Here is a 27,130-nt window from a genome sequence, read left to right as displayed (position 1 = left end):
CCACCCCCCTTCCAGCCCTGCCCCCCAGCCAGGGCAGCATTCCACCTTCCTTTGTTCCTCTCCATGGAGGGTGTCTGGCCATACTGGTTTGCATAGTGACTCATCCTGTTTTGCTGGGTCGTGGTACCCACGGCAGCCAGTGGGGGTTACCCCAGAGCCAGCAGCATAGAAACCAGCCAGGTACCCCCACTACATCACACCTGCTCTTAAAAACTCCAACGATGGAGATTCCACAAGCTCCCTAGGCAACTTATTCCAGTGCTCAATCAAACGATAGGAAGTTTTTGCTAATGTGCAACCTAAAGTGCTCTTTCTGAATGTAAGTCTGTTGCTTCTCGTCTATCCTCAGACATTAAGGAGAACACTTTTTTTCACTTCTCCTTGTAACAACCTTTTATGTACTTGAAAACTGTCATGTCCCCTCTTCAGTTTTCTCCAGACTAAATAAACCTAATATTTTCAATCTTCCCTCATAGATCATAGTTTTCTAGAATTTAATTATTTTTCTTTCTCTTGTCTTGGCTTTCTCCAGTTTGTCCACACCTTTCCTGAAATGCATCACCCAGAACTGGACAAAATACTCCAGCGGAGGCCTATCACTGTAGAGTAGAATTACTTCTGGTATCTTGACAATAGTCCTACCAATGCATCCCTAAATGCTTTTTTTTTTTGTACTAATGTTACACCAATGACTCATATTTAGCTTGTGATTCACTGTGATCCTCAGTTTTTTTTAAATACTCCTCCCTATTCAATCAGCAATTTTATATGTGTACTACTGATTGTTCCTTCCTCAGTGGAGTACTTCACATTTGTCCTGATTGAATTTTTATTTGCTTTAAACCGTTTCCACAGTTTGTTCAGATCATTGTAACTTTTAAGCATATCCTCCAAAGCATTTGCAATCTCCCCTGACCCCAGCTTGTTATTGTTTACAAACTTTATAAATATAATCTATATGCTACTATCTACATACTTGATGAAGATATGGGACAGAACTGGATGTAGGACTGGTTCCTGAGAGACCCCACAAGATATGCCCTTCCAGCTTGATTGCAAATTACAATGTGTCCCGAGTCCGCATTATAGAAGCTACATTTAGGTTGTATTTTCCTAGTTTGTTTATGAGAAGGCCATGCAAAACACTAGTAGCCTTCCTAAAGTCAAAATGTACCACATTTACCATTTTCCCCATCCACAAGGCTCATTACTTTCTCAAAAAAAGCTATTACATTGGTTGGACACAATTTGTTCTTGACAAATCCATGCTGACCATTACTCAATCACCGTCTGATCTTCTAGGTGTTTGCAAACTGATTAATTATTTCCATTATGTGTCCTGGTACTGAAATTAAGATGTCTGGTCTGTAATTCCCCAGATTGTCCTTATTTCCTTTTTAATAGATTGGCACTAGAGTTAACATTTTCCAGTTCTCTGGAATCTCTTTTGTCTTAAATGGATTTTCACAGATAATTGTTAACGGCTCAGATGTTTTCTCAATTAGCTCCTTAAGTAATCTACAATGTATTTCATCAGGTCCTGGTGACTTGAGTTCATTTAACTTGTTTAAGTAATTCTACCTTGTTCTCTTTCCATATTTTAGCCTCCGATTCTACTCCATTTTCACTGGCATTCACTGGATTAAGTTGGCCAATACCCACTAACCTTTTAAGCATTAGAAGTAAGAGAAAAACTGAGCACGGGGCAGGCCCACAACAAAGAGAAGGGGGAAAACAATACCAGAAAATGTGGTAATGGCAGAAGTGGTAATTGATTTTTTTTGTTTCAGCAGAAGTACCTGTCAATTGTAGGACCCATGTTAATGAGGCTAAATAAATGGACTACCTGTGTCCCATACATAGCTTTTGATGTGGAAATGTAAATGTTAAAGACAGGAGAAATTAAAAGGTACTATGGTTGTTTCTGCTATTTCCACTCTGATTCATCAGATGGAATGGATTTTGTTCATGAAAGTTCATGATTCTATATATTTTAGTTAGTCTCTAAGGTGCCACAGAACTATTGGTGGTTTACAAAGTTACAGATTAACAGGGTTCCGTTCTGAGATCCCATGCTACCTCACACACTTATGTGAAGTAAACATAAGTTTCTCTACCTTGAAAACTCATTCATATTTTCAGACCATGGAAAATATGAGAATGAGCAAGTCATTTACATAATAAAAGCCGGTATTCTGTAAAACCACAACGTAAAGCATGAAGCTCTGCAGCCCAGCAGACGCCGTCTCATCATTTACACTGCTACATCCTTTGCCCATAAATGACATCCTAGAGCTGTCTCTGTACAGAATATTCTCTGTTACCTCTGACATTTAAGGAACACTAGCCTTGGACAACTGTGAAAACAAGTCACGAATCTAAAAATCACATAAACCACAGAAGCAGAACCTTACCACGTCAGTAGTCTCCGTTTCAGATTTTAAGACACTACATCCGTTGTTCAGAAGTAAGGTCCTCGAGTTTTCACCACACAGAACATGCTCCGCTACTTGGGCACTGGGTCTCAGGAAGGTGCAGTTATTCCCCTTTAAGTCCGAGGACAAACACAGCTGGTAGGAATAAGGCAAAGTCCCATCTTCATAGTTTGGTGGGAACATGGAGCCCGTCTTGGAATAAGGCTCAGGCCCAAAACACTGAAGTAACTGGGGATTTCCTGACCGCCGCAATCTCATCGCAATGGCCAGTGTCACCGTCAGGAGGAAGAGAAACGAGACCAAGGCCAAGGCCAACACCAAGTAGAACTGCAAATCAGACTGCGGCGCTGAGTCAGCCGACCGGTCGCTCATTTCCGGAAGAGCCTCTTGGAAGTTCTCGGCGAACACCAGGCTCAGAGTCACGGTGGCGGAGAGAGGCGGCTGCCCGTTGTCCTTCACCAGGGCGACCAGCCGGTGCTTCACCGCATCTCTGTCCGCAAACGCGCGCGCGGTGCGGATCTCCCCGCTGTGCAGCCCCAGCCGGAAGAGCGCCGGCTCCGTGGCCTGCAGCACATGGTAGGAGAGCCAGGCGTTGTGTCCCGAGTCCGCATCCACCGCCACCACCTTCGTCACCAGATAACCCGCCTCGGCAGAGCGAGGGACCATCTCGAACACGGCCGAGCCCTCGGGCCCGAGCGAGGGATACAGGATGCGAGGGGCGTTGTCGTTCCGATCCAGGATAAACACGCTGACGGTGACGTTGCTGCTGAGAGGCGGCGACCCGCCGTCTTCGGCCCTCACTTGCAGCTCGAACGCCCGGAACTGCTCGTAGTCGAAGGAGCGCTGCGCGTACAGCGCTCCGGTCTGGGAGTTGATGGACACGTAGGAGGAGACAGGCAGCTCCTGGATGCTGCTGCGCAGGATGGAGTAAGTGACCCGGGCGTTGCCGTCCAGATCCCGGTCTGAGGCTTTGACGCTCAAAATGGAGGCCCCCGAGGGGTTGTTCTCGGGCACGTAGGCGCTGTAGGAAGGTTTCTCGAAGACAGGGGCGTTGTCATTGACATCCGAGATCTGCAAGAGGATGGTTTTCTGGGTGGAGAGCGGGGGGGAGCCCTTGTCTGTGGCCGTGATTGTGATGTTGTACTCCGGGGCCCGCTCCCTGTCCAGGGGGCTGTCAGTCACCAGCTTGTAGTAGCTACTGGAAGACGATATTATTGTAAAAGGTAAATTGTGTTGCAGGTGACACGTCACTTCTCCGTTTTTCCCACTATCTGGGTCCCGGGCTTTGATCAGCGCGATCACTGTCCCGGGCACCGAGTCTTCGGGAATGGGACTGAAGACAGATCTGAATGTCATTTCTGGTGCGTTGTCATTTTCGTCAAGTATTGATATTTGAACTTTGCATTGAGCAGTCTGGCCACCTCCATCCCTGGCTTCTACTCCCAGCGTGTATTTGTGTGTCTCTTCAAAATCCAGATTCCCTATATTTGTAATTCTTCCGTTCTCAGGGTCTAACTGATATATTTTAAGAGCGTTTTCCGGAGTGTTGCCGAAGGAGTACGTGATTTGGGCATTTAGCCCTTCATCCTTGTCCGTGGCTTTCACCTCAAGCACCAGGGAGCCCTTCGGCACGTTCTCCCTCACGCTGACTCTGTAAATCTCCTCGGAAAATTCGGGGGCATTGTCATTGGCGTCAGTGACATTGACCCTAATCTGAGCCGTCCCGGTTCTGACCGGCTCCCCCCCATCCACGGCCGTCAGGACCAACCGATGGGACTGCTGCGTTTCCCGATCCAAAGCCTTTTCCAGCACTAACTCTGGGTATTTGTTTCCATCCGGGCTCTCCTTCACAGACAGGGAGAAATGCGGGTCCCCGCTGAGCCGGTACATTTGCACCGAATTCACCCCCGTATCTGGGTCTTGCGCAGATTCCAGCTGAAATCGCGCACCCGGCAGGGCTAACTCATTGATTGCTAGGTCAGCGCTACTCTTGATGAACCGCGGGGCGTTATCATTAATGTCCTGGATCGCTACAGTCACGTGGAAAACGTTCAGAGGGTTTTCCACCACCGTTTCCAGCGTCAGCACACAAAGCGGAGTCTCCCCGCAGATCTCCTCCCGGTCTATGCGGCCATTCACAGACAAGTCCCCGTTCTCCCCATTCACACTGAAGTGCTGCTGTTCCGAACTGACACGGAGCTTCCGCAGCGGCAGCTCCCTCAGCTCCAGCCCCAGATCCTGGGCGAGGTTTCCCACGAGGGAGCCTTTGGCCATTTCCTCGGGGATCGAGTAGCGAGTCTGCTCCGGGGCCGCGCGGCAGAGCAAAGGGAAGAAGCAGGCGAGGAGCAGTACTTGCCGTGGGGCCGCCCGGCGCCTGGTCTCCATCCCGGTCGCTTTCAGATTCGCCCCGTCCTTGCTGCCTTCTCCGTTCCCATTCATGCGGCGCCCCCCGCCCGGTGCCGAGAGGCGCGCTCACGTAGCGCAAACCGAGCCGGGGGTTTGCTACGGGGCAGAGCGCTCCGCGGCGGCTCCCTCTTGCCGGACGCCTTGGGCAGGTCCCTCCGCTGCTTTCTCCCCGCCCCGCCCGGCGCCGTGTGACGGAGCAAGCGCAGGGCAGGAGCCGCCAGTGGATCCCGGCTGCAGCGCCGGCTCCGCATTGGCCAACAGCGGCACTCGGAGCATCAGCCCAGAACTGCAGCAGCCGCGGTCGCAGCACGGCGCCGGCGCAGCTCAATCGGTTTGTATTTATTTTTATTAACGTGCCACTTTGTGATAATGGGAAGAATGCGCTCGGAAGCAGGTTGCTTTCGCTGCTCACTGTTAATTACTTCATTCCAGAGCGGAACTATAAATATAGTCTCCATTTCTTTGTAGCTATTGCTCTGTATGCGGTTTCTGCAAGCTGATACGTTTGATTCGCAGTAAGACAAATAGCTGTCTGGTGAATCTAAGCATGTATACGGATGATTTATAGTTATTATTTGCAACCCGTATGAAATGAGTAGAAACAACAACTTCCCAACACTTGCAAAGAGCTCTCGTTTGTGTATCACAATCCTCAAATATCCACGTTCACACCTCCAGCAAGTTGTAATTATGCAATATTTGTGAGAGAATTTTTTTCTGAATGAGAAGAGCAGGAACCATTGTGGGTTTATATACTAGTGAGGCTGCATATAAAACCCATTTCACACCTAGGTATATATCCAGTTTAAGCTTCTTAAAAAATAAATCTGCCTACTAAGAACGCAGAGCCTGTTTCCACAACTGCAAAAGAAAGATGAAGAAGATCCTACTCCTTTAAGTGACACTGCCCCTAAAAGCTACGTTTCCTCATAAATCCCAAGAACCGAAATAAAAGGAGTCCAGAGGAACCGTTATGCGTTCCATACATAGAATCATAGAATTATAGAACCATAGAGCTGGAAGAGACCTCAGAAGGTCATCAAGTCCAGCCCCCTGCTCTAGGCCAATCCCAACTAAATCAACCAGGCCAGGACTTTGTCACGCCGAGACTTAAACACCTCTAGGGATGGAGACTCCACTACTTCCCTAGGTAACCCATCCCAGTGCTTCACCACCCTCCTAGTGAAATAGTTTTTCCTAATATTCAACCTGGACCTCTCCCACCACAACTTGAGACCATTGCTCCTTGTTCTGTCATCTGTCACCACTGAGAACAGCCTCTCTCCAGCCTCTTTGGAACCTCCCTTCAGGAAGTTGAAGGCTGCTATCAAATCCCCCCTCAATCTTCTCTTCTGCAGACTTAACAAGCCCAAATCCCTCTGCCTCTCCTCATAGGTCATATGCTCCAGCCCCCTAATCATTTTGGTTGCCCTCCGCTGGACCCTCTCCAATGCACCCACATCCTTTCTATAGTGGGGGGCCCAAAACTTAACACAATACTCCAGATGTGGCTTCACCAAAGCTGAATAAAGGGGAATAACGACATATCTGGATCTGCTGGCAATGCTCCTCTTAATGCAACCTAATATGCCATTAGCCTTCTTGGCTACAAGGGCACCCTGTTGACTTATATCCAGCTTCTCATCCACTGTAACCCCCAGGTCCTTTTCTGCAGAACTACTACTTACCTGGTTGGTCCCCAGCCTGTAACAATGCTTGGGATTTTTCCATCCCAAGTGCAGAGTCCTTGTTGAACCTCATCAGATTACATGAGCATCCCTAGAATCATGGGAATGTTCTTCGAAAAGCCCAGCATGCAACAGCTTTCCCATGATGCAAATCTAAAGGCAGACAATCTGTGATGTCAGAGCAAGTCAGACAAATCTGTTACTAAGCAACCATTACACCAACATATTTCACTTAGGTATTAATCTATGTCTGTCCACATAAGTTTCAAATTTAATTCTTTAAAAAGAGGGGACAAATAGCTCAGTGGTTTGAGCATTGGCCTGCTTAAACCCAGCGTTGTGAGTTCTATCCATCGGGGGATTTAGGAATAGAGCAAATCTGTCAAGGATAGTACTTGATCCTACCCAATGGGCAGGGGACTGGACTTGATGACATCTCTAGGTCCTTTCTAACTCTATGAGATAGGTATAGAACAAAGAAGAATTAAAAGATTCTCTCTGAAAGGTTGAATTAAGCAGTTAATCATAAGTAGGGGACTCACGACAATTTCTTCATTGTGTATTTCTACTCATTCTCATACCCAAAGGAAACGAGAAGAACCAGTATGATCCTGGGATACATAAAGAGGGGAATCTCAAAACGGAGAGATTATTTTACTACCTGGTACTGTTGTGACTATTGCTGGAACACTATGTGCAGTTTTGGTGCCAACAATTCAAGAACAATGTTGATAAATTAGAGACTGGTCAGAGAAGAGCCATGAGAATAATTAAAAGATTGGAAAACCTGTCTCCTTGAGTCTAATGGCTGGAAGTTGAAGCTAGACAAAATCAGACCAGAAATAAGGTGTAAATATTCAATAGAAAGAAGAATTAACCACTGGAACAATGTAGCAAGAGTCCAATGGTTCCAAAGGACGTGGTACATTGTCCATCGTGGACCATCTTTAGATCAAGATTGGATGTTTCTCCAAATGATATGCTCTAGTAATTATTGTGTGGTAGCGCCATTGCCTATACTATAGGCAAAGCCAGATTCTATGATAAAAAAGACCTTCTGGCCTCAAATCTATTAATGGATGACATGTGAGTACTAAAGAGAAGCTGGGAAAGTTGTCTGTGTAGGCACTGTCTTAAATGGGTGATATTAAAAATATTAAAAATGTATTCAGCATTTTTTTCTGGCAATATACACATTAAGTTTCAGAAGATCTAGTAGTAGAAGAAGCTATTGACTCCTTTGTACTGCAACAGCATTACATATGCCCCAACTATGCAGAGACATTTTGGGAATGTACACAATCCGACACAATCTATCACCAGCGCTCTGCCCTGGAAAACACCCAGCATTCCAATCCATGGATGAGGTTTGAAGAGCTGACATAACAGTAGCTCCCAGAAGAATACACCTTTCATATCCTAACTATGCAAAGTCCCCTTGTAATTATAGAGGTTCCCGGCACAATTAGGCTTTATTTAATTATATAACAGTGATGCTGAAGAAACAGAATTGCTATGTCACTGAAAAGGAGAGGTGTCTATCTCTTTCATGGCACAGAAACTGATCTAGGGCACTAAATGATTTGAAGCTATTGAACCTTACATAGCTTCTATTCAAATACTTCAAAAAGTATATCAACAATATCTATGGTACACATAGGTTATAGGAAGGTTTGGCATAAAGATTTTCTTATTACCTAGAGTGACGTGAATACTTCACTCGTGATTTTGCCACAAGCAACTAATTCCAGTTACAAAGCCATATCAACGCAATCTTCCTACCGGGTCTTGGTGTAGTTGATAGATACACAAGTGTCTGGCTACGTCTGCACTGGCCCCTTATTTGGAAGAGGCATGCTAATTTCTAACTTTGGAATAGGGAAATCCGCGGGGGATTTAAATAACCCCCCGCGGGATTTAAATAAACATGTCTGCCGCTTTTTTTCCGGCTTGGGGAAAAGCCGGAAAAGAGCGTCCAGACTGGCGCGATCCTCCGGAATAAAGCCCTACCTGAAGTAGGAATAAGAGATCCTCCGGAAAAGGGCTTTATTCTGGAGGATCGCGCCAGTCTGGACTCTCTTTTCTGGCTTTTCCCCAAGCCGGAAAAAAAGCGGCGGACATGTTTATTTAAATCCCGCGGGGGATATTTAAATCCCCCGTGGATTTCCTTATTCCAAAGTTAGAAATTAGCATGCCTCTTCCGAAGAAGGGGCCAGTGCAGACGTAGCCTTCGTGTATCTGTAAAATGAAGGAGATGTGGCACTTAAAACGACTAACATGATCTTTTTATATTCAGGAAGAACTATGTAATTTCCCATGGAACAGCAAAAAAGGAATACGTACAAAGAAGGAATTTAAAAAGTATTTTTAAAACATTGTTAGTATATTGGAATTACTATTTTTTCCTACCAAAATAAGCGATAGACCCCACTGAAAGTATAAACAGGCTCCTAAAATGCAACTACCATGAAGAAATCCACCGAAATGCAAGGAAGAATATTCATTATTGGAGATGCGGGATGGAGTGGTTGGTTGTTCATGGAGGGGACTTTAAATCTTAATCTATTCCATCGTACTTCTTCCAGACTGTAAGCAGGTTGTTTTAGTCCTTCATGCCCTCTAAAATGGGAATAAAACTGACCCACTTACCCAAAAGGGGTAAAGTGAAAGCAGACTCATGCAATTTTGTGATTGTAAAATGCAATAGTCAGCGCCGGAAAATCCCCAACAAAAAACCAACAATTAAAAAATGCTCTCCTATAACATTTAAGGAACACTAGCCTTGGACAATTGTGAAAACAAGTCATGAATCTAAAAATCACATAAACCACAGCAGCAGAACCTTACCACGTCAGTAGTCTCTGTTTCAGATTTTAAGACGCTACATCCATTGCTCACTAGTGACATCCCAGAGCTCTCACTGCGCAGAACATGCTCCGCTACCTGGGCACTGGGTCTCAGGAAGGTGCAGTTATTCCCCTTTAAGTCCGAGGACAAACACAGCTGGTAGGAATAAGGCAAAGTCCCATCTTCATAGTTTGGTGGGAACATGGAGCCCGTCTTGGAATAAGGCTCAGGCCCAAAACACTGAAGTAACTGGGGATTTCCTGACCGCCGCAATCTCATCGCAATGGCCAGTGTCACCGTCAGGAGGAAGAGAAACGAGACCAAGGCCAAGGCCAACACCAAGTAGAACTGCAAATCAGACTGCGGCGCCGAGTCAGCCGACCGGTCGCTCATTTCCGGAAGAGCCTCTTGGAAGTTCTCGGCGAACACCAGGCTCAGAGTCACGGTGGCCGAGAGAGGCGGCTGCCCGTTGTCCTTCACCAGGGCGACCAGCCGGTGCTTCACCGCATCTCTGTCCGCAAACGCGCGGGCGGTCCGGATCTCCCCGCTGTGCAGCCCCAGCCGGAAGAGCGCCGGCTCCGTGGCCTGCAGCACATGGTAGGAGAGCCAGGCGTTGTGTCCCGAGTCCGCATCCACCGCCACCACCTTCGTCACCAGATAACCCGCCTCGGCAGAGCGAGGGACCATCTCGAACACGGCCGAGCCCTCGGGCCCGAGCGAGGGATACAGGATGCGAGGGGCGTTGTCGTTCCGATCCAGGATAAACACGCTGACGGTGACGTTGCTGCTGAGAGGCGGCGACCCGCCATCTTCGGCTCTCACTTGCAGCTCGAACGCCCGGAACTGCTCGTAGTCGAAGGAGCGCTGCGCGTACAGCGCTCCGGTCTGGGAGTTGATGGACACGTAGGAGGAGACAGGCAGCTCCTGGATGCTGCTGCGCAGGATGGAGTAAGTGACCCGGGCGTTGCCGTCCAGATCCCGGTCTGAGGCTTTGACACTGAAAATGGAGGCCCCCGAGGGGTTGTTCTCGGGCACGTAGGCGCTGTAGGAAGGTTTCTCGAAGACAGGGGCGTTGTCATTGACATCCGAGATCTGCAAGAGGATGGTTTTCTGGGTGGAGAGCGGGGGGGAGCCTTTGTCTGTGGCCGTGATTGTGATGTTGTACTCCGGGGCCCGCTCCCTGTCCAGGGGGCTGTCAGTCAGCAGCTTGTAGTAGCTACTGGAGGAGGACACTATTTTGAAAGGCAGATTATCTTGAATGCGACACCTGACTTCTTCATTTCCTCCATCGTCTGGGTCCCGGGCTTTGATCAGCGCGATCACTGTCCCGGGCACCGAGTCTTCGGGAACGGGACTGGACACGGATGTGAGCGTCACTTCAGGGGCGTTGTCGTTCTCATCGAGAATTTCTATTTGAACTTTGCAGTGGCCCGTCAGACCGCCCCCATCCCGGGCTTCCACGCCAATTGTGTAGCTGCTTTTTTCTTCAAAGTCCAGCGTGCCCTGTGTTGTGATCCGCCCATTTCCAGGGTCCAAGGCGAAGAGTCGTTGCGCGCTCTGCGGCAGGTTGCTGAGATAATAGGTGATTTGCGCATTTGTACCTTCATCGGCATCCGTGGCTTTCACTTGCAGCACCAACGTGCCCTTCGGAAGATTCTCTCTCACGCTGACTTTGTACAGTTTTTCAGGGAACATGGGGGGATTGTCATTAGCATCAGTGATGTTAATATTAATCTCAACTGTCCCGGTTTTCACTGGTGCTCCGCCGTCCACAGAGGCAAGGACTAAATGAAGGGATCTGTCTTTTTCCCGATCCAACGGTTTCTGCAGCACTAATTCTGCGTATTTGTTGCCGTCCGGATTTTCCTTCACTTCCAGACCAAAATAGGGGTTGGAACTAAGCCGGTAGCTCTGTAGGGAGTTGGTTCCTACATCCGGATCCTGAGCAGGGTCCAGCGGAAATCGCGCACCAGGCTGTGCTAATTCATTAATGTCTAAAGCGATGTTATTGTTAAGGAACCGCGGGGCGTTATCATTAATGTCCTGGATCGCTACAGTCACGTGGAAAACGTTCAGAGGGTTTTCCACCACCGTTTCCAGCGTCAGCACACAAAGCGGAGTCTCCCCGCAGATCTCCTCCCGGTCTATGCGGCCATTCACAGACAAGTCCCCGTTCTCCCCATTCACACTGAAGTGCTGCTGTTCCGAACTGACACGGAGCTTCCGCAGCGGCAGCTCCCTCAGCTCCAGCCCCAGGTCCTGGGCGAGGTTCCCCACGAGGGAGCCTTTGGCCATTTCTTCGGGGATCGAGTAGCGAGTCTGCTCCGGGGCCGCGCGGCAGAACAAAGGGAAGAAGCAGGCGAGGAGCAGTACTTGCCGTGGGGCCGCCCGGCGCCTGGTCTCCATCTCAGCCACTCTCGGCGCCTGCTTCCGACCCGATCAGCCTGTGAGGATCCTCGGTCATAAAGCAAAACGAAAGCCCATCTCTGAGCGGAATTTTACCCCAGAAATCCGATTGCGCGGAAGGACTCTCTGTGGAAGCAGCGCTGTGCCTCCGCCTTCCTTCCCCGAGACCTGCGCTTCCCCACAATGGGAGGCGCCGGTGGATCCAGGCTGCAGCCTGGCTCCGCATTGGCCGACAGCGGCACTCGGAGCCTCAGTGAGAGAATTGCAGCGCTGACTGAATCGCGTCCTGAGGGAAGAGGGGGAGTGCAGCTGCCTTCTTCCTCCGGATCCATTTCGGAGGATCTAGGTTATGGAAGCGGCCGGCAGCTAGACAGTCAAGACCGGTCTTTGGGGAATGCAGTAAAACAGAGCGAACAGGTCGAGTCACTATGGGAAACTGCAAAGTCGCCCTGTGCTTTTGTGTTACGATATATCTGTCTCCGAGATACCAACCAGTTGATTCAATACAATGGAAGTCATTGACTGGAGGATTAACGTGCCATTAAATAATATTCTGATTAATATGATGTAACACTTCGCAGTCCCCTGAGAAATCTTGTGTGGACTTTCTGTTTTCAACAGACATAACATTGTATTTCCTCTCTAGAGAGCAAAGAAAGTCAACCATTTGCGACGCTGAAAACGCACAGCACGCTTTCATGATAAGACTAAACACTTTTCAGGATTAAAACATAAGTGCAAAACCCTTTCCCATTTTGGATTTTTGTTTAAAATGACCTATGAAAAGTTTTATGAGCTGGAGTCTAGAGATCTGGATGAATTCTCTTCTCAGCCCTGCCACAAAACTCCTGTGTATGACATTTGGAAAGGCACTTAGGCAATTTTTTTCAACGTTGTGTGCTTCAAGTAAGTTAATGAAACGCATAATTAGAAATAGAAATATGGGACATGATGCTCAGGAACATGTTTCATGTTTCCCGACTGACTTCATGGAGATTTTTGCCTATAATAACTCTTCAAACTTATTTAAGTGTTTAAAATATAGGTGCCTAATTTTAAGCATGTAGAAGGAGAAAGAAATTGGCCTAAATGTCTGTGCTTGACCTTGTGTTTTATTTTTGAAACTGTGATATTTTATTAAATAGACAGAATGTTGTGAAACTAATATACATTGTAATTTTAATGCCCTGGGGGCTCACCAACTGATGAAAGAGGAGAAAGATTCCTGTTGATTTCTGTAAGCCAGGGTTAAGCCCTCCCTTGGACAACATTACAGAATTATGAAGCATAACAGTGATGTTCCAATGACAGCAATCCGTCATATAGAAAATAAAGCACAGTGATGGGCTGACTGCGGCCTACAGGCCACATGCAGCACATCTGGGTTTTATGTGTAGCCCACAAGACACTTTGTTTACAGTGGCTCACATGGAGCCAGATTTCGCTTTCCATCCACATATGTTTTTTCCTACTGGCATTACTAAAGTGACACACAGGTAAAGCACACATGAAGTGAGGTGTGTGCTGATTGCACAGAGCACTGACTGTGAGAACGGTATACTTTCTCTGCATCTAAACAAAGCACTGGTATGGTTCAACTGGCACAGCCTGCAAATTCTAGGCATGCAAGCACAATTAGCAAAACTAGCCTAACTCAGGAGACCATCTTGATTATGACAATCTTGCAGCCAACTAAGACAACAAGGGCCATTCTTACAGCCACTCACTAGCCTAGCTTGCCCACTGCTGATAAAGCATTCAGATAATTTAAGATAAGGATTTCTTGTTCTCATAAGGGATTCAATAGTTATAGTCCAGGTCAGGTTCCTAAGAGCGTACCTGAGGAACACATGGAACAATTCACAGGAGACTAAAGTACCCAGTCAGTGATGAAGCACCCAGTATAGCCTGCATCACTGACATTTTTCTGGATGACACCAATGCTAGTCCACCTTCTCTTCATAGCATTCACTCATCAAGCAGTTAAGGACACGCTAAAAAAGTTCTTACACAAGACTTGTGAATCATATCCAGGCCCTTCCTGACTTGTGAAAGAATCATGAACACCTGGTGCCACTCATGATAAAAATAGCCATTGCTTCAGACAGAGACCTCATCTACCCTTCTTTCTTCAAACACACATCAGATGACCAACATCAAAAAACCCACCCCGAATACATCAGATCTAACCATTTACTACCCAAAGTCAAACTCCAGTTTCCAAGTAAGCACAGGGAATATAGACGCCGTCTACTACCAACCAACTATCTAAAGACCAACCACAATCTCAGCTAACATGCATTAATATTCTAGACCTGGTTCAATCTGGATTCAGGGCAGGAGATGGAACTGAAACTGCATTATTGCCACTGATGGATAATTTCCCTCAGTCAATGGATAAAAGACAGACATCCATTCCCATCTTCTTGGACAAGTAACACTTTCTAGGATCTCCAGGTAGCTAGAAGAGACTGTCGCATCTTGTCAAAAGATGAACGGACTTCAATTATTCTCTTGACTGGACTACAGTTATGTGATATGACTGGCATAAATCCTTCCGTGTTAAGGAAACGCCAACCACTACAGAGCATGTAGTGCGTCTTCTCAGCAACAGAGTATTCAAGCACCACACCAGACCTATCCTCCACTCTCTAACCTGGCATCCCACACAACAATGGAATAAAGTTCAAGGTAACAGTCATAATCAAAGTGCTGTTTGGCCTGGCCTAAGATATCTAAAAGGCTACCTAAAGATGTGGGAAGAAGACCACGGTGGCAATTTTTCTCCTCTGGCAAAATGGACTCCACCAGAAAGGCAAAGCTTGCCTGTTAGCCATGATTACATATCTGATATGAGAGCTAGCCATGAGAATGTTTTCTTTAATAATAAAAATGATTATAAAGTAGGGTTGTTGATTAACTTAATGTGATTAACTCAAAATAATCATGATTAAAGAATTACTCATGAGTCACTGTAGTTACAATTGTAGTGTTAAACAATAAAATACTAATAGAAATACATTAAATATTTGTGGATGTTTTTCTACATTTTCAAATAGATTGATTTCAATTACAATACAGAATACAGAGTGTGTAGTGCTCACTTTATATTATTTTTATTACAAATATTTGCACTGAAAAATATAAAAAGAATTTGTATTTTTCAATTCATCTCCTACAAGCATAGTAATACAATCTCTTTAACCTGAAAGTGCAACTCAGAAATGTAGATTTCTTTTGTTACATAACTGTCCTCAAAACCAAAACAATGTAAAATTTCTGAGCTTGCATGCCCTCTTCATTCCACCTTTTGTACAGCCAATCGCTTTTTAAAAAGTTTGTTTATGTTTACAGGAGACAGAGCTGTCCCATCTTTCCCTCAATCACCCTCTGGATGGAATGGTCCCCCATGTTAGCCACAGTGAGCAGGGTGGCCTAGGGCATTACCTGAGGGACCTGGCATGGGGTGCCAGGAGGAGCTGGGGGCCCCCTGACCTTACCACAGTGTTGGGAGCCAGAGCAACCCAGCAGCCTTATCTGCTCTGCCATCCCACCCATCTCCCAGCTCACTGCACTCCACTACACTCCAGCCCCAGCCTGTTCCCCCCAAGCCCTTCCAGAGGAGCAGGCTGGGACCAGGGTACTCCTCTTCCCACTGTAGCGATGAAGCAGATCACAGCAGGCTGAAAGAGGGCAGTGGAGCACAGCAGGTAGCTGGGTAGTTCCGGCTCCTGGGTAGCTCCAGCTCCTTCCACCGTAGAGAATGCAGACGGCCAACCCTTCACAAGGCCCACCAGGAATCTCCTGGTTTTGGATGTGTGGGAGTGGGGTTGGGGAAAGGGATGCAATAGAAGTAGAAGGGGTAGAGCGGGGGCAGGAGGAGAGCTTGGAGCAAGGGACGGAATGGGGCAGAGTGGGGGGTGAAACAGAGGTGGGACAGGGTCAGGACCTGTGGCAAGGGAAGTTGTCCTGGGACACTGGAGGGGGGTGGACTGGGCCGCACTCCCTTAGGAATGGGATTGATAGGAGATAATGCTGTCCTCTCTTCATTTACAATGTCACCTGAAAGAGAACAGTCATTTACAGGGCTCTGTTGTAGCTGGCACTCCAAGGTATTTACCCACCAGATACAAACATTTAAACGTCCGCATGCCTCTTCGTGCTTCAGCCAACATTCCAGAGGACACACTTCTATGCTGACAACACTTGTTAAAAATAATGCATTAATTAAATTTATGGCTGAACTCCTTGGGGAGAATTGGTTGCTTACAATCATAGAATCATAGAGCTGGAAGAGACCTCAGGAGGTCATCAGCCCCCTGCCCAAGGCAGGACCAATCCCAACTAAATCAACCCATCCAAGACTTTGTCATGCTGAGACTTAAAAACCTCTAGGGATGGAGGTTCCACTACCTCCCTAGGTAACCCATTCCAGTGCTTCCTCACTCGCCTAATGAAATAGTTTTTCTTAATATCCAACCTAGAGCTCCCCCACCATAACTTGAGATGATTGCTCCTTGTTCTGCCATCTGTCATTACCGAGAACAGCCTTTCTCCATACTCTTTGGAACCTCCCTTCAGGAAGCTGAAGGCTGCCATCAAATGCTTCTTGCTGTTTTACCCACACTCTGCCATTTATTTCACTTATAGCAGTCTCGGGTGATGATCCGGCACATATTGCTCATTTTAAGAACACTTTCACTGCCAATTTGACAAAATACAATGAAGATATCTATGTGAAATTTCTAAAGATAGTGACAACACTTCACCCAAGGTTTAAGAATCTAAAATGCCTTCCAAATTCTGGTAAGAGTGGAGCATGCTTTCACGAGTCTTAAAAGTGCAGCATTCCTATATGGAAATTACAGAACCTGACCCACCTCAAAGAAAAATAAACTTTTGGCTGGTGGCAGCTAGCTCAGATGGTGAAACTGCACAACTTGGATCATTATCTAGCAAAACCCATCATCAGTATGGACGCATGTCCTCTGGAATAGTGGTTGATGTATGAAGGGACATATAAATCTTTGGCATATCTGCCATGTAAATACCTTGTAACACCAGCTATACAAGTGCCATACAAATGCCTGGTCTCGCTCTCAGATGACACTAAACAAGAAGTGGACAGCATTAGCTCCTGAAAATGTAAATAAACTTGCTTGTCTAAGCAATAGAAGAACTATGATTGAATGGACTTTCTAGGCCATGAGTGGGAAAATTCTGGCCCACAGGAAGGATCTGCAGGTTTGTTCTCTCTCAAGCCACCACCTCCATATTGACCTGTTCCTCCTTAGGTATCCAGTGATTTCAGCTCTTGTTGGCCATGGATAGATGTTTGTAGTTAATGGGAGTGGTGGGAAGTACCTTCCCAGTCCACACTGCTTCCTGCCCCTTCCATTAGTGAAAATGGTGATGTACAGATGATGATCATCCAATACCTGTGGAGGGGCAGGTAAATATAGTGGCAGAAGCCAGCCAGGGATTAACCCTGGTGGGCTTCTGGTTTTTTTTATTGCTCACCCCATTCTAGACTCTAAAATTTTACATTGTTTTATTTTTAGATGCAGTTATTTTTGTACATAATTCTACATTTGTAAGTTCACCTTTGGTAATAAACAGCTGGCACTACATTACTTGTATTAGGTGAATTGAAAAACAATATCTTTTTTTTACAAGTATTTGTAATAAAAATAAAGGGAACACAGTATACTTCATGTTCTGTGTGATTATTGATATAAAGTATTTCAGAATGTAGAATGCACCAACATATTTACGTAAATAATTTTATATTAGAGTTCAACAGCACAATTAATCATGTTTTTAATCATGATTAATATAATCACAATTATTCTCTTGATAGCCCTATTCCAAAGACATTTTATAAATGTTGAAACAAATTATTAAATGTTTCAAGGCCCAATAGTAGTACATAAACAACAAAAATTATAGCCATCTCATATTCTAATGATGGTATATATACAAGTTTCATAATTCTGTATGTCTGACATTTACATAATAATAGAAAGGTCTGGAATGTAAACGAACTTGTTATAAAATTGGGTTAACTCTCTTAAAGCAGAGAGGTATAACTTCCAAAAACAAGTCAGTAAGCTACAAATAACCAAAGTCTCTCTCTCACAGTAGGGCTATTCACTTGCTTAAATTTATACATGTGGCTTAAGGGGCCTGCTGAATAGATGCTTATATCACCTGCACTTTTTAAAAATGCCCATAACTTCCAAAGGTGAAATGCCAGACTATTGGGAACATGAATGTCAACAGGAAAACAAAACAACATGAAATGTATTATAGGACAAAACCATATTTGATGCGTAAATAAATTAAATTATTAAAAATAAGGCAGGCCTTTTACCAGATTAAAGGTAAGAAGGTCACTGCCTTCAAATCAAACTGTCTTTCAATACAATTAAAGTACTATATATAGTGACATTTCCCTACTATCCCAAGTGCATAACAGACAGAGGAAGATGCAGGAAGGGAGTCCGGTTTCAACAAACACTCTAAAAGGAGTACTGTCAGTAAAAAGGAGACACAGAGATTGTGCCATTGCAAAAGGAAAGGCAGAAGATTAAAAGTTAATAGACAAGTTACAAATACCTTGCTGCCCCAGAGCCAACTCTGTCTGCAGCACGGAAAAGACAATTGACATCAATAGCCTGGAATTGTCCCCTTTCCTTCTCTACAAACATAAACCCTCCCTTCCTTCTCACTAGACGTTCCCGGAGAAACCAACATCAGATCCTCTGGACTCACAGAACCAAGACGCAATGACCTTAGCTCACCTGAACCGACGTTTGATCCGCGTTACTAACGTTTAACTCCTCGGCCATTAGGAAAGGATCCTTTACCCCACACGTCTGCTCGCTGGTCAGAGTGTTTGCATAGTTTGACTGGGGGAAGTTGAACTGGCTCTTCCCGGAGCCCGCGCTGAGCGACGCCTCCTGGGAGTAGGAGTGGAGAAACGCTCTGACCCCATCGATGCCCACGAAGTGAGAGACGGGAACTCCGCTGAAAGTCCCACTCGAGGAGTCCAACAGCTGCGACTCGCGCCACCGCCGAAGCCGTAGGGCCACCAGCGCTATGACGAAGGTGAGGAAGACGCAGGACACGGACGCCACCGCGATCACCAGGTACAAGGTGAGGCCGGACTGCGGCTGCGCGGGAGCCGAGAGGCTGCTCAGGTCCGACAGGAGCTCGGGGATGCTGTCAGCCACCGCCACCGTGACAGTGACGGTGGCCGAGAGAGGGGGCTGCCCGTTGTCCTTCACCAGCACCACCAGGCTCTGCTTCAGGCCGTCCCTGTCCACAAAGTAGCGCGCTGTCCGCACCTCGCCGCTGTGGACTCCGACCGAGAAGAGCCCCGGCTCCGTGGCCTTCAGCAGCTGGTAGGAGAGCCAGGCGTTCTGCCCGGAGTCCGCATCCACCGCCACCACCTTGGTGACCAGGTAGCCCGGCTCGGAGGAGCGAGGGGCCAGCTCCACTCCCGTGGAGCCATCGCTGGGGGAGGCGGGGTGCAGGATGTGCGGGCTGTTGTCATTCTGGTCCAGCACCAGGAGCCTGACGGAGACATTGCTGCGGAGCGGCGGGGACCCCCCGTCCCGAGCCTGCACCCGGAACCGAAGCTCCCGCAGCTGCTCGTAGTCGAAGGAGCGCAGCGCGTACACAGCCCCGGTCTCCGAGTTAATGGACACGGCGGAGGAGAGCGGAGCTTCGCGGCCCTCGCCCTCCAGCAGAGAGTAAGTCACTCGGGCGTTCTCCCCCCAGTCGCGGTCAGTGGCCCTCACGGAGCACACGGAGGCCCCGCTGGGGTTGTTCTCCGGCACGTAGGCGGTGTAGGACGCTTTGCCGAAGAGCGGAGCGTTGTCGTTGGTGTCCAGGACCCGGAGCGGGATGGTGATGGCGGTGGCAAGGGGCGGAGTCCCGCTGTCCGTGGCGGTGACTGTGATGTTGTAGGCGGCCACCTGCTCCCTGTCCAGGGCTCGCTCGGTCACCAGGCTGTAGTACTTGTCCAGCGACCGCCTCAGCTGGAAGGGGAGGCTGCTGGGTATGGAGCACGTGACCTCCCCGTTCTCGCCCGAATCCGGATCCTGGACGTTTAGAAGGGCGACCACAGTCCCGGGGGGAGCGTCCTCGGGGATCGCATTGAGGAGCGACGTGATGGTCAGTTCTGGGGCGTTGTCATTGACATCGCTGACCTCGATCAGGAGTTTGGATCTGTTGAAAAGGCCTCCCCCGTCTCGCGCTTGCACCTCGATTTCATACAACGCGGCTTTCTCGAAATCCAAGTCCCCCACCAGTGTCACTTCCCCTGTCCTCGAGTCCAAGCGGAATGTTTGGGCAGCCTCGTCTGTGATTGTTTTGAAAGTGTATTTTAACTCTTGGTTAACTCCTTCATCCAGATCCGTGGCTTTGACTGATACCACCGGGGAACCTATAGGTGTATTTTCGAAAACGCTCGCTCTATAGACAGGCTCAGTAAAAACTGGAGCATTGTCATTTGCATCCAGGACAATAATGCGGATCTGCGCAGTGCCGGACCTGACGGGATCTCCGCCATCAATGGCTGTGAGTATTAACTCGTGAGTACTTTGTTCTTCCCTGTCCAGAGGTTTTTCAAGCACCATTTCCGCATATTTAACACGGTCGGACCTAGTGTGCACATCCAGAGAGAAATGCCTATTAGTGCTGAGTTGGTATCTCTGGACGGAATTAGTTCCCACGTCTGGATCCTGCGACAGCTGCAGGGAAATCCGGGTCCCCACAGCTGTTGTCTCGCTGATTCTTAACTCTAATTTCTCTGACGGGAAGCCTGGAGCATTATCATTAATATCGGTTATTTCCACTTCAACTGGAAAAAGCTTCGCTGAATCCTCACAAAGAACCTCAAACTTTATCACACAGATCTCCACCCGGCCGCAGATCTCCTCTCTGTCTATTGTGTCTGCGGTGTATAAATGGCCGCTCTTAACATTCAAAGCAAAATACTGACTCCTACCTCGGGAGACAATGCGGACCCGGCGGTCTGAGAGCTGCTCCGCGTCCAGCCCCAAATCCTTCGCGATGTCCCCCACGAACGAGCCTTTGTGCGTTTCCTCCGGGATCGAGTAGCGAATTTGCCCAGAAACTGCCTCCGCCACGGTAACCAATAAAACACAAAGCAGGGCTCGCCCCTTTCGCTCCCGGAGACCGGCTGTGCGTGCCATGTCCCTGGGGCGAGTACAGCGCTCGGAGCCCCAGTCCCGTATGTATTTCCCTGTATCGCAGTCCTGGGTTTCCGCATTCGCTGCTGTTACATTAACCCGCGTCTCTGCTTATTCCCGGTTAAAACCCCGCGAGTGAGAGTCAGATCTCTGCGCTGGGCGTGCAGCGGCGGGCGGGGCGGGCTGGATCTCCCAATGCGTTCCTCTCCCTTATTGGTCAACAGCGGCGCTCAGAGTCTCAACCAATAACTGCATTTAAAAAAATCCCAAGTCTTGTATCTCTCCGCTCTGTTAATTCATATTTCCCCAGGACTTTTTATTTGTAGTTGCTTCCACTATTTAAAATAAACCCACCCACCAATAAGCCTGTTTAAATTGTCCATGGAATTCCGTTAAAATAAAGAGTCCTTAATAAACAATTATCTAAATAGAGTTGGTTAGAGTTGGTTGTGCTAACACGGGGAAGACAGACGGATTATTTATTTCCTAGTCTAGCGGGTGATATCACAGATTTATCTGCCTGAATAAAACACACCTCTCGTGTCAGGGGCTCACAAAGATGTTCTAATGGAAAAAAATATCGTACATGTTTACTCCAAGCAATGTGCTTTAGATACAGAGAACATGAGTGTTTCTCGCTCCTCTAATCTTCTTTCGCGGTGTCATACACTGATCATGGAGGCACGAAGGAGACATTTGAAAATGCAACAATTAAACACTGTTATTGACGAGGAATGAGGACGGAATACAGATGTAAACTGCCATCTGTGAGGGGGGAAACGGGCAGTAACTCTCAAAATGGACCGGGTTAATATCTCCTTCTATTTAAACGCTAAATCAGGTGAAATGACATTCCTAACGTTTATTCGTTTGTGGTAATCTAATATGTACTCAAATGCAAAATCATCACCTGAGAGGTAAAGAGGTTTCGAGAGCTCTGTCTCCAAAGAGAGAGACAATTATTGGTTAATGTCCCGTAAACTCCTGCAGAATTAATAACTACATGTAAATATATCCGTGGAATGTTTTACATTTAATTTCTAGTTTGGTTTCTCTAACTTTTCTATTAAGAAAATATTTGGGTTTGGATATAACACACGTCTGTGCTACTTACATATTTTCATTACATAAAAATGCATAGAAAACGACACGTATTTCCTTCATAAACCATTTGGAATTAATAATTGGCTCCAGTTCTGTTACACACTTTGCTTTGAAACTATACTAATGTTCCCTGCCAATTATGAAATGCAGCATACCGGTGAAAGGAATATTTAAAATGTCAAATGTTTATAATCTTCACTTACTGACCTCTTTCCTTAATCCACATTCCATAAACCTCGGGTAAAACAGCTGGTGCAAGGCGCAATTATACTAGAATTTTGGATATAGTCCTGCACCATTCATTACTCATTAGCTACCCGTTGGAACTAAATTTATGCTACAAGGAAGACAAAAAACGCGCATATCAAATAAAATTATTCTAAAAATCCTCTAATTCAAATGATTCAAATTCAGTATGATCATTCTTCATTGCCTGAATAATTTAATTCAGAATCACAGAACAGACACCGTAAATCGATATTGCAAAATCTCACCTTAAGAAGAGTTTCTGATCCGGATTTGGGTCCTTCAGAACCAGAATTATTCACAAGTAAAATCCCAGAGGTGTCATTGCCCAGGATATCATCAGCTGTAAAGTTTTGGTCACTACTTTTGAGCAAATTAAATACATTTTTCCCGCAGTCTGTAGCCAAGCACAAGTTATAGGAATAGGGCAAGGTCCCTTCTTTGAAGTCTGGCGGGAATCTGGGATCATCATTGGAATACAGAGCCGGCCTGGCATACTGCAGAAAAGGGGAGTTGTTTGAACTTCGAACTCTTATGGCTATCACCGCTATCACTGAAAGCAGAAACAGAAACGAGACCAAGGCCAAGGCCAACACCAAGTAGAACTGCAAATCAGACTGTGGCGCCGAGTCAGCCGACCGGTCGCTCATTTCCGGAAGAGCCTCTTGGAAGTTCTCGGCGAACACCAGGCTCAGAGTCACGGTGGCGGAGAGAGGCGGCTGCCCGTTGTCCTTCACCAGGGCGACCAGCCGGTGCTTCACCGCATCTCTGTCCGCAAAGGCGCGCGCGGTCCGGATCTCCCCGCTGTGCAGCCCCAGCCGGAAGAGCGCCGGCTCTGTGGCCTGCAGCACATGGTAGGAGAGCCAGGCGTTGTGTCCCGAGTCCGCATCCACTGCCACCACCTTCGTCACCAGATAACCCGCCTCGGCCGAGCGAGGGACCATCTCGAACACGGCCGAGCCCTCGGGCCCGAGCGAGGGATACAGGATGCGAGGGGCGTTGTCGTTCCGATCCAGGATAAACACGCTGACGGTGACGTTGCTGCTGAGAGGCGGCGACCCGCCGTCTTCGGCCCTCACTTGCAGCTCGAACGCCCGGAACTGCTCGTAGTCGAAGGAGCGCTGCGCGTACAGCGCTCCGGTCTGGGAGTTGATGGACACGTAGGAGGAGACAGGCAGCTCCTGGATGCTGCTGCGCAGGATGGAGTAAGTGACCCGGGCGTTGCCGTCCAGATCCCGGTCTGAGGCTTTGACACTGAAAATGGAGGCCCCCGAGGGGTTGTTCTCGGGCACGTAGGCGCTGTAGGAAGGTTTCTCGAAGACAGGGGCGTTGTCATTGACATCCGAGATCTGCAAGAGGATGGTTTTCTGGGTGGAGAGCGGGGGGGAGCCCTTGTCTGTGGCCGTGATTGTGATGTTGTACTCCGGGGCCCGCTCCCTGTCCAGGGGGCTGTCAGTCACCAGCTTGTAGTAGTTACTGGAGGAGGACACTATTTTGAACGGCAGATTATCTTGAATGCGACACGTGACTTCTTCATTTCCTCCATCGTCTGGGTCCCGGGCTTTGATCAGCGCGATCACTGTCCCGGGCACCGAGTCTTCGGGAATGGGACTAAACAGGGATGTCAAGGTCACTTCGGGACTATTGTCGTTCTCATCCAGAAGTTCTATGTGAACGTTGCAGTGGCCTGTCAGACCGCCGCCATCCCGGGCTTCTACACCCAGGATGTAATTATGTGCCTCTTCAAAATCCAGAGACCCTTTTGTTGTGATTGTTCCATCGGAAGCTAAGCTGAAGAGCTGTCTTGCACTCTGCGGTATGTTGCTGAAAGAATATGCTATTTTCGCATTTGTGCCCTCATCTTTATCAGTGGCTCTAACCTGAAGCACTAAGGAGTCATTCGGTAGATTTTCCTTCAGGCTGACTTTGTAGACCTCTTCGGAGAAGGCGGGGGCATTGTCATTAGCGTCAGTGACACTGATGTTAATCTGAACTGTTCCAGTGCGGACGGGATCTCCCCCATCCACAGCCCTCAGAACCAAGTGATGGTAACTCTGCTTCTCTCTATCCAAAGCTTTCTCTAACACTAATTCTGCTTGTTTTTTCCCAGCAGGATTTTCCTTCAATTTCAAGCTAAAGCATGAATTTGGACTGAGCTGGTAGCTCTGCAGCGAATTAGCTCCAACATCGGGATCTTGAGCAGGTTCTAGAGGAAATCGCGCACCAGGCTGTGCGAATTCATTAATTTCTAAATCAACCGTATTTTTAACAAACCGCGGTGCATTATCGTTAATGTCCTGGACTGCGACATTCAGGTGAAAAACGTTCAAAGGGTTTTCAACCACAACTTCTACATTTAGGAAACAAGTCGGTGATTTCCCGCAGATCTCCTCCCGGTCTATGCGGCCATTCACAGACAAGTCCCCGTTCTCCCCATTCACACTGAAGTGCTGCTGTTCCGAACTGACACGGAGCCTCCGCAGCGGCAGCTCCCTCAGCTCCAGCCCCAGATCCTGGGCCAGGTTCCCCACGAGGGAGCCTTTGGCCATTTCCTCGGGGATCGAGTAGCGAGTCTGCTCCGGGGCCGCGCGGCAGAACAAAGGCAAGAAGCAGGCGAGGAGCAGTACTTGCCGTGGGGCCGCCCGGCGCCTGGTCTCCATCTCCCGTCTCTGTTTTCTCGCCGCTTTTCTTGTGATCGATCCTACGTTCCAAATTCCCTGCGCTTGTAGGAGTGCCGGGGTCCGTAGTGAGAGGAAATGGCGGCTGTTTCCCGGCCGGATTGCAGCGATCCGAGGGAGGGTTTGGTGTTTCGGCGACACTGTCTCTCTGCTGCGTTTCTCCGGAGATCTGCTCCGTGCGGAGCTTTGCAAGGGGCTCGGCTCGGTTCCCGGCTGCAGCCCTGGCTCGGCGTTGGCCAACAGCGACACCCTGAGTCTCAGGGAGGAAACTGCAGGCGAGAAACTCAGATCCCGCGTCGGAAACACCGAGATGTCAGTAGGCGTCAGTTCCTTCACAAACTGACCTTTTCAGAGTTAAAAATCATACAGATCTGAGAAGCGGCGACTCCGCGCGCCTGGCCAACGTATAATGAATCAGCTCTCAAGCTCAGCGCATTGTGAGAAACTTAATTTTGTTTCCCTTTAAGAATAAAATAGACTTTTTAACACACTGAATATTAAACCAACGATGGAAATGCCTGTTGGTGTAATAAAATGCCCTCACGTGGCCTTTCCGCGCTATAAGGCATTTCCGGCAAGGTAGTTTAGTTCGCGGCTAGATGAGCCCGTTCTTATTTTGTTCTAACAATCTCCAGCTACGTGTCTCAGCGGGGCCTGGGACCTACAGCGTGACGCTATCCTCGCAGAGTGAGTACTTCAGTGCAGCTGTGCCAGGATTTCTCTCTTGAGAAACTGGGATCTCTCCCCAGCTCCGACATAAAACTCCAGACAGGGGAGGAGTCTGCCTAAAAGACAGAGACAGGGAACTCCGCCTTTCCCCTCCCGTTTCCTCTCTCAGGGTCCCGCCCCGGCCAACCCGGAAGCCAGGCTGCGAAGCTCGGGTCCCGGTTCCTGGTGGGACATGAGAACATCTCCGGCCCCGAGTCCCTGTCTCGCAGGACCCCTGCCCACTGCAGCTGGAGGGGCCGCGCTGATTCCAGCTTCCCGCCTGGCCTGGGGCGGGGGCTCGAGGGCTCGAGTGCCGATTTCCCAGCTGGGAAGCTGTAGGCAGCCACTGACCCTCCATTTCCCGAGGAACCGGAACATGGTCGGCAGCTGCTCTCGACTCCTCGGGCCCGGCAGGTGGAGGGTCCGCGACCTGTTAGGTTCCAAATTCCATTCCGAGGAGATTAAATAAATAGCTTGATTTTCAGAGACACTGGACAACTTCAGCTGCCACTCACTCTCGAGGGGGGGGGGTCTGTGAGCCCCCAGCAACTAGAATAGGAAGCCCTTTGGCCTAAGTATTGGCTCACATTCCTAGCGCATATTTGAAAACGTTGGTCGAAACCTTTCTGTGCCTGAGCTTTCTCACAGTTAATTTCAGAATAATGTAACTTTCCTAACTCACAGGATTGTTGTGAGACTAATTTATCACTGTTTGTAGTTACTCTGAGCCCGACCTAATGCCCACTGAAATTAATAAAATGAGAATTCCCCTGAATACAATAGGTTTTTGGATCAGGCCCTTTAATATGATTGGATGGAAGGCAACATAAGTGTGAAGTATGACAGAGATGTTCTAATGAGAAGGGACTAAGAGAGAGAGTATAACAAATACGAGATAACTAAAAGTAAGAAATTTTCCTTTTTTCCTGTATCCATTCAATAATTTTAATCCAAGTCAGTTACCAAAAATAACGTTTTCTTATAAATAAAACAAACAGTTATCAAGAGAAATATTAGGTACTCCAACTATGAAACATTTCATGAAACTGTGAAAATACTGACATAAAATTATTCTTAAAAAATGTCAGTAGGTGAAGTGACATATTATAGGTCTTTAATAAATTTCTTTAGTTAGTTGTCTGAATCCATGGCAAATGCCTCACATCAAAGCATTTCATCTAGTGACTTATAATCTTTGTCAGGACAGAGCACGTGACTGTCCCTAAGGCAACCATTAGATTTAAATTTGGACGAATGTATTAAGTGTTTAGATTTTATTAAATGGTCCTCGGATGCACGTACTAATCTCACTTATAACGTCTTTACTCCACATGTTAAGGTTACATTGAGTGTTTTCAATGTAAACCTCTGTGACTATGAAAACAATGAGT

General features: G+C 47.6%; 1 protein-coding gene across 16 annotated transcripts in view; it reads right to left on the bottom strand.

The window, feature by feature from the left end:
• The window catches only part of LOC106731829 (protocadherin gamma-C5-like), a 237,111-nt gene that overhangs the window by 112,151 nt on the left and 97,830 nt on the right, over positions 1 to 27,130 (bottom strand). Inside the window, exon 1 of one of the 16 annotated variants that reach the window (XM_089769600.1) lies at positions 22,602 to 25,392. The exons of 13 other annotated variants lie outside the window; for them this stretch is intronic. In XM_089769600.1, coding sequence (XP_089625726.1) covers positions 22,602 to 25,013 — 2,412 coding nt within the window. In that variant the 5' untranslated portion in view covers positions 25,014 to 25,392. Of the gene's footprint in view, positions 1 to 2,414; positions 5,143 to 9,376; positions 13,140 to 22,601; positions 25,393 to 27,130 lie in introns of those variants that run through there. 2 more of the 16 variants (XM_089769605.1, XM_089769588.1) reach the window with 2 other exon arrangements.

This window comes from Pelodiscus sinensis, chromosome 16 (genome assembly GCF_052426305.1).
Source record: "Pelodiscus sinensis isolate ZL-2025 chromosome 16, ASM5242630v1, whole genome shotgun sequence".
NCBI lineage: Eukaryota > Metazoa > Chordata > Testudines > Trionychidae > Pelodiscus > Pelodiscus sinensis.
The sequence above is the reverse complement of the archived record's forward strand: the minus strand, read 5'-3'. Positions and strand labels throughout refer to the sequence as shown.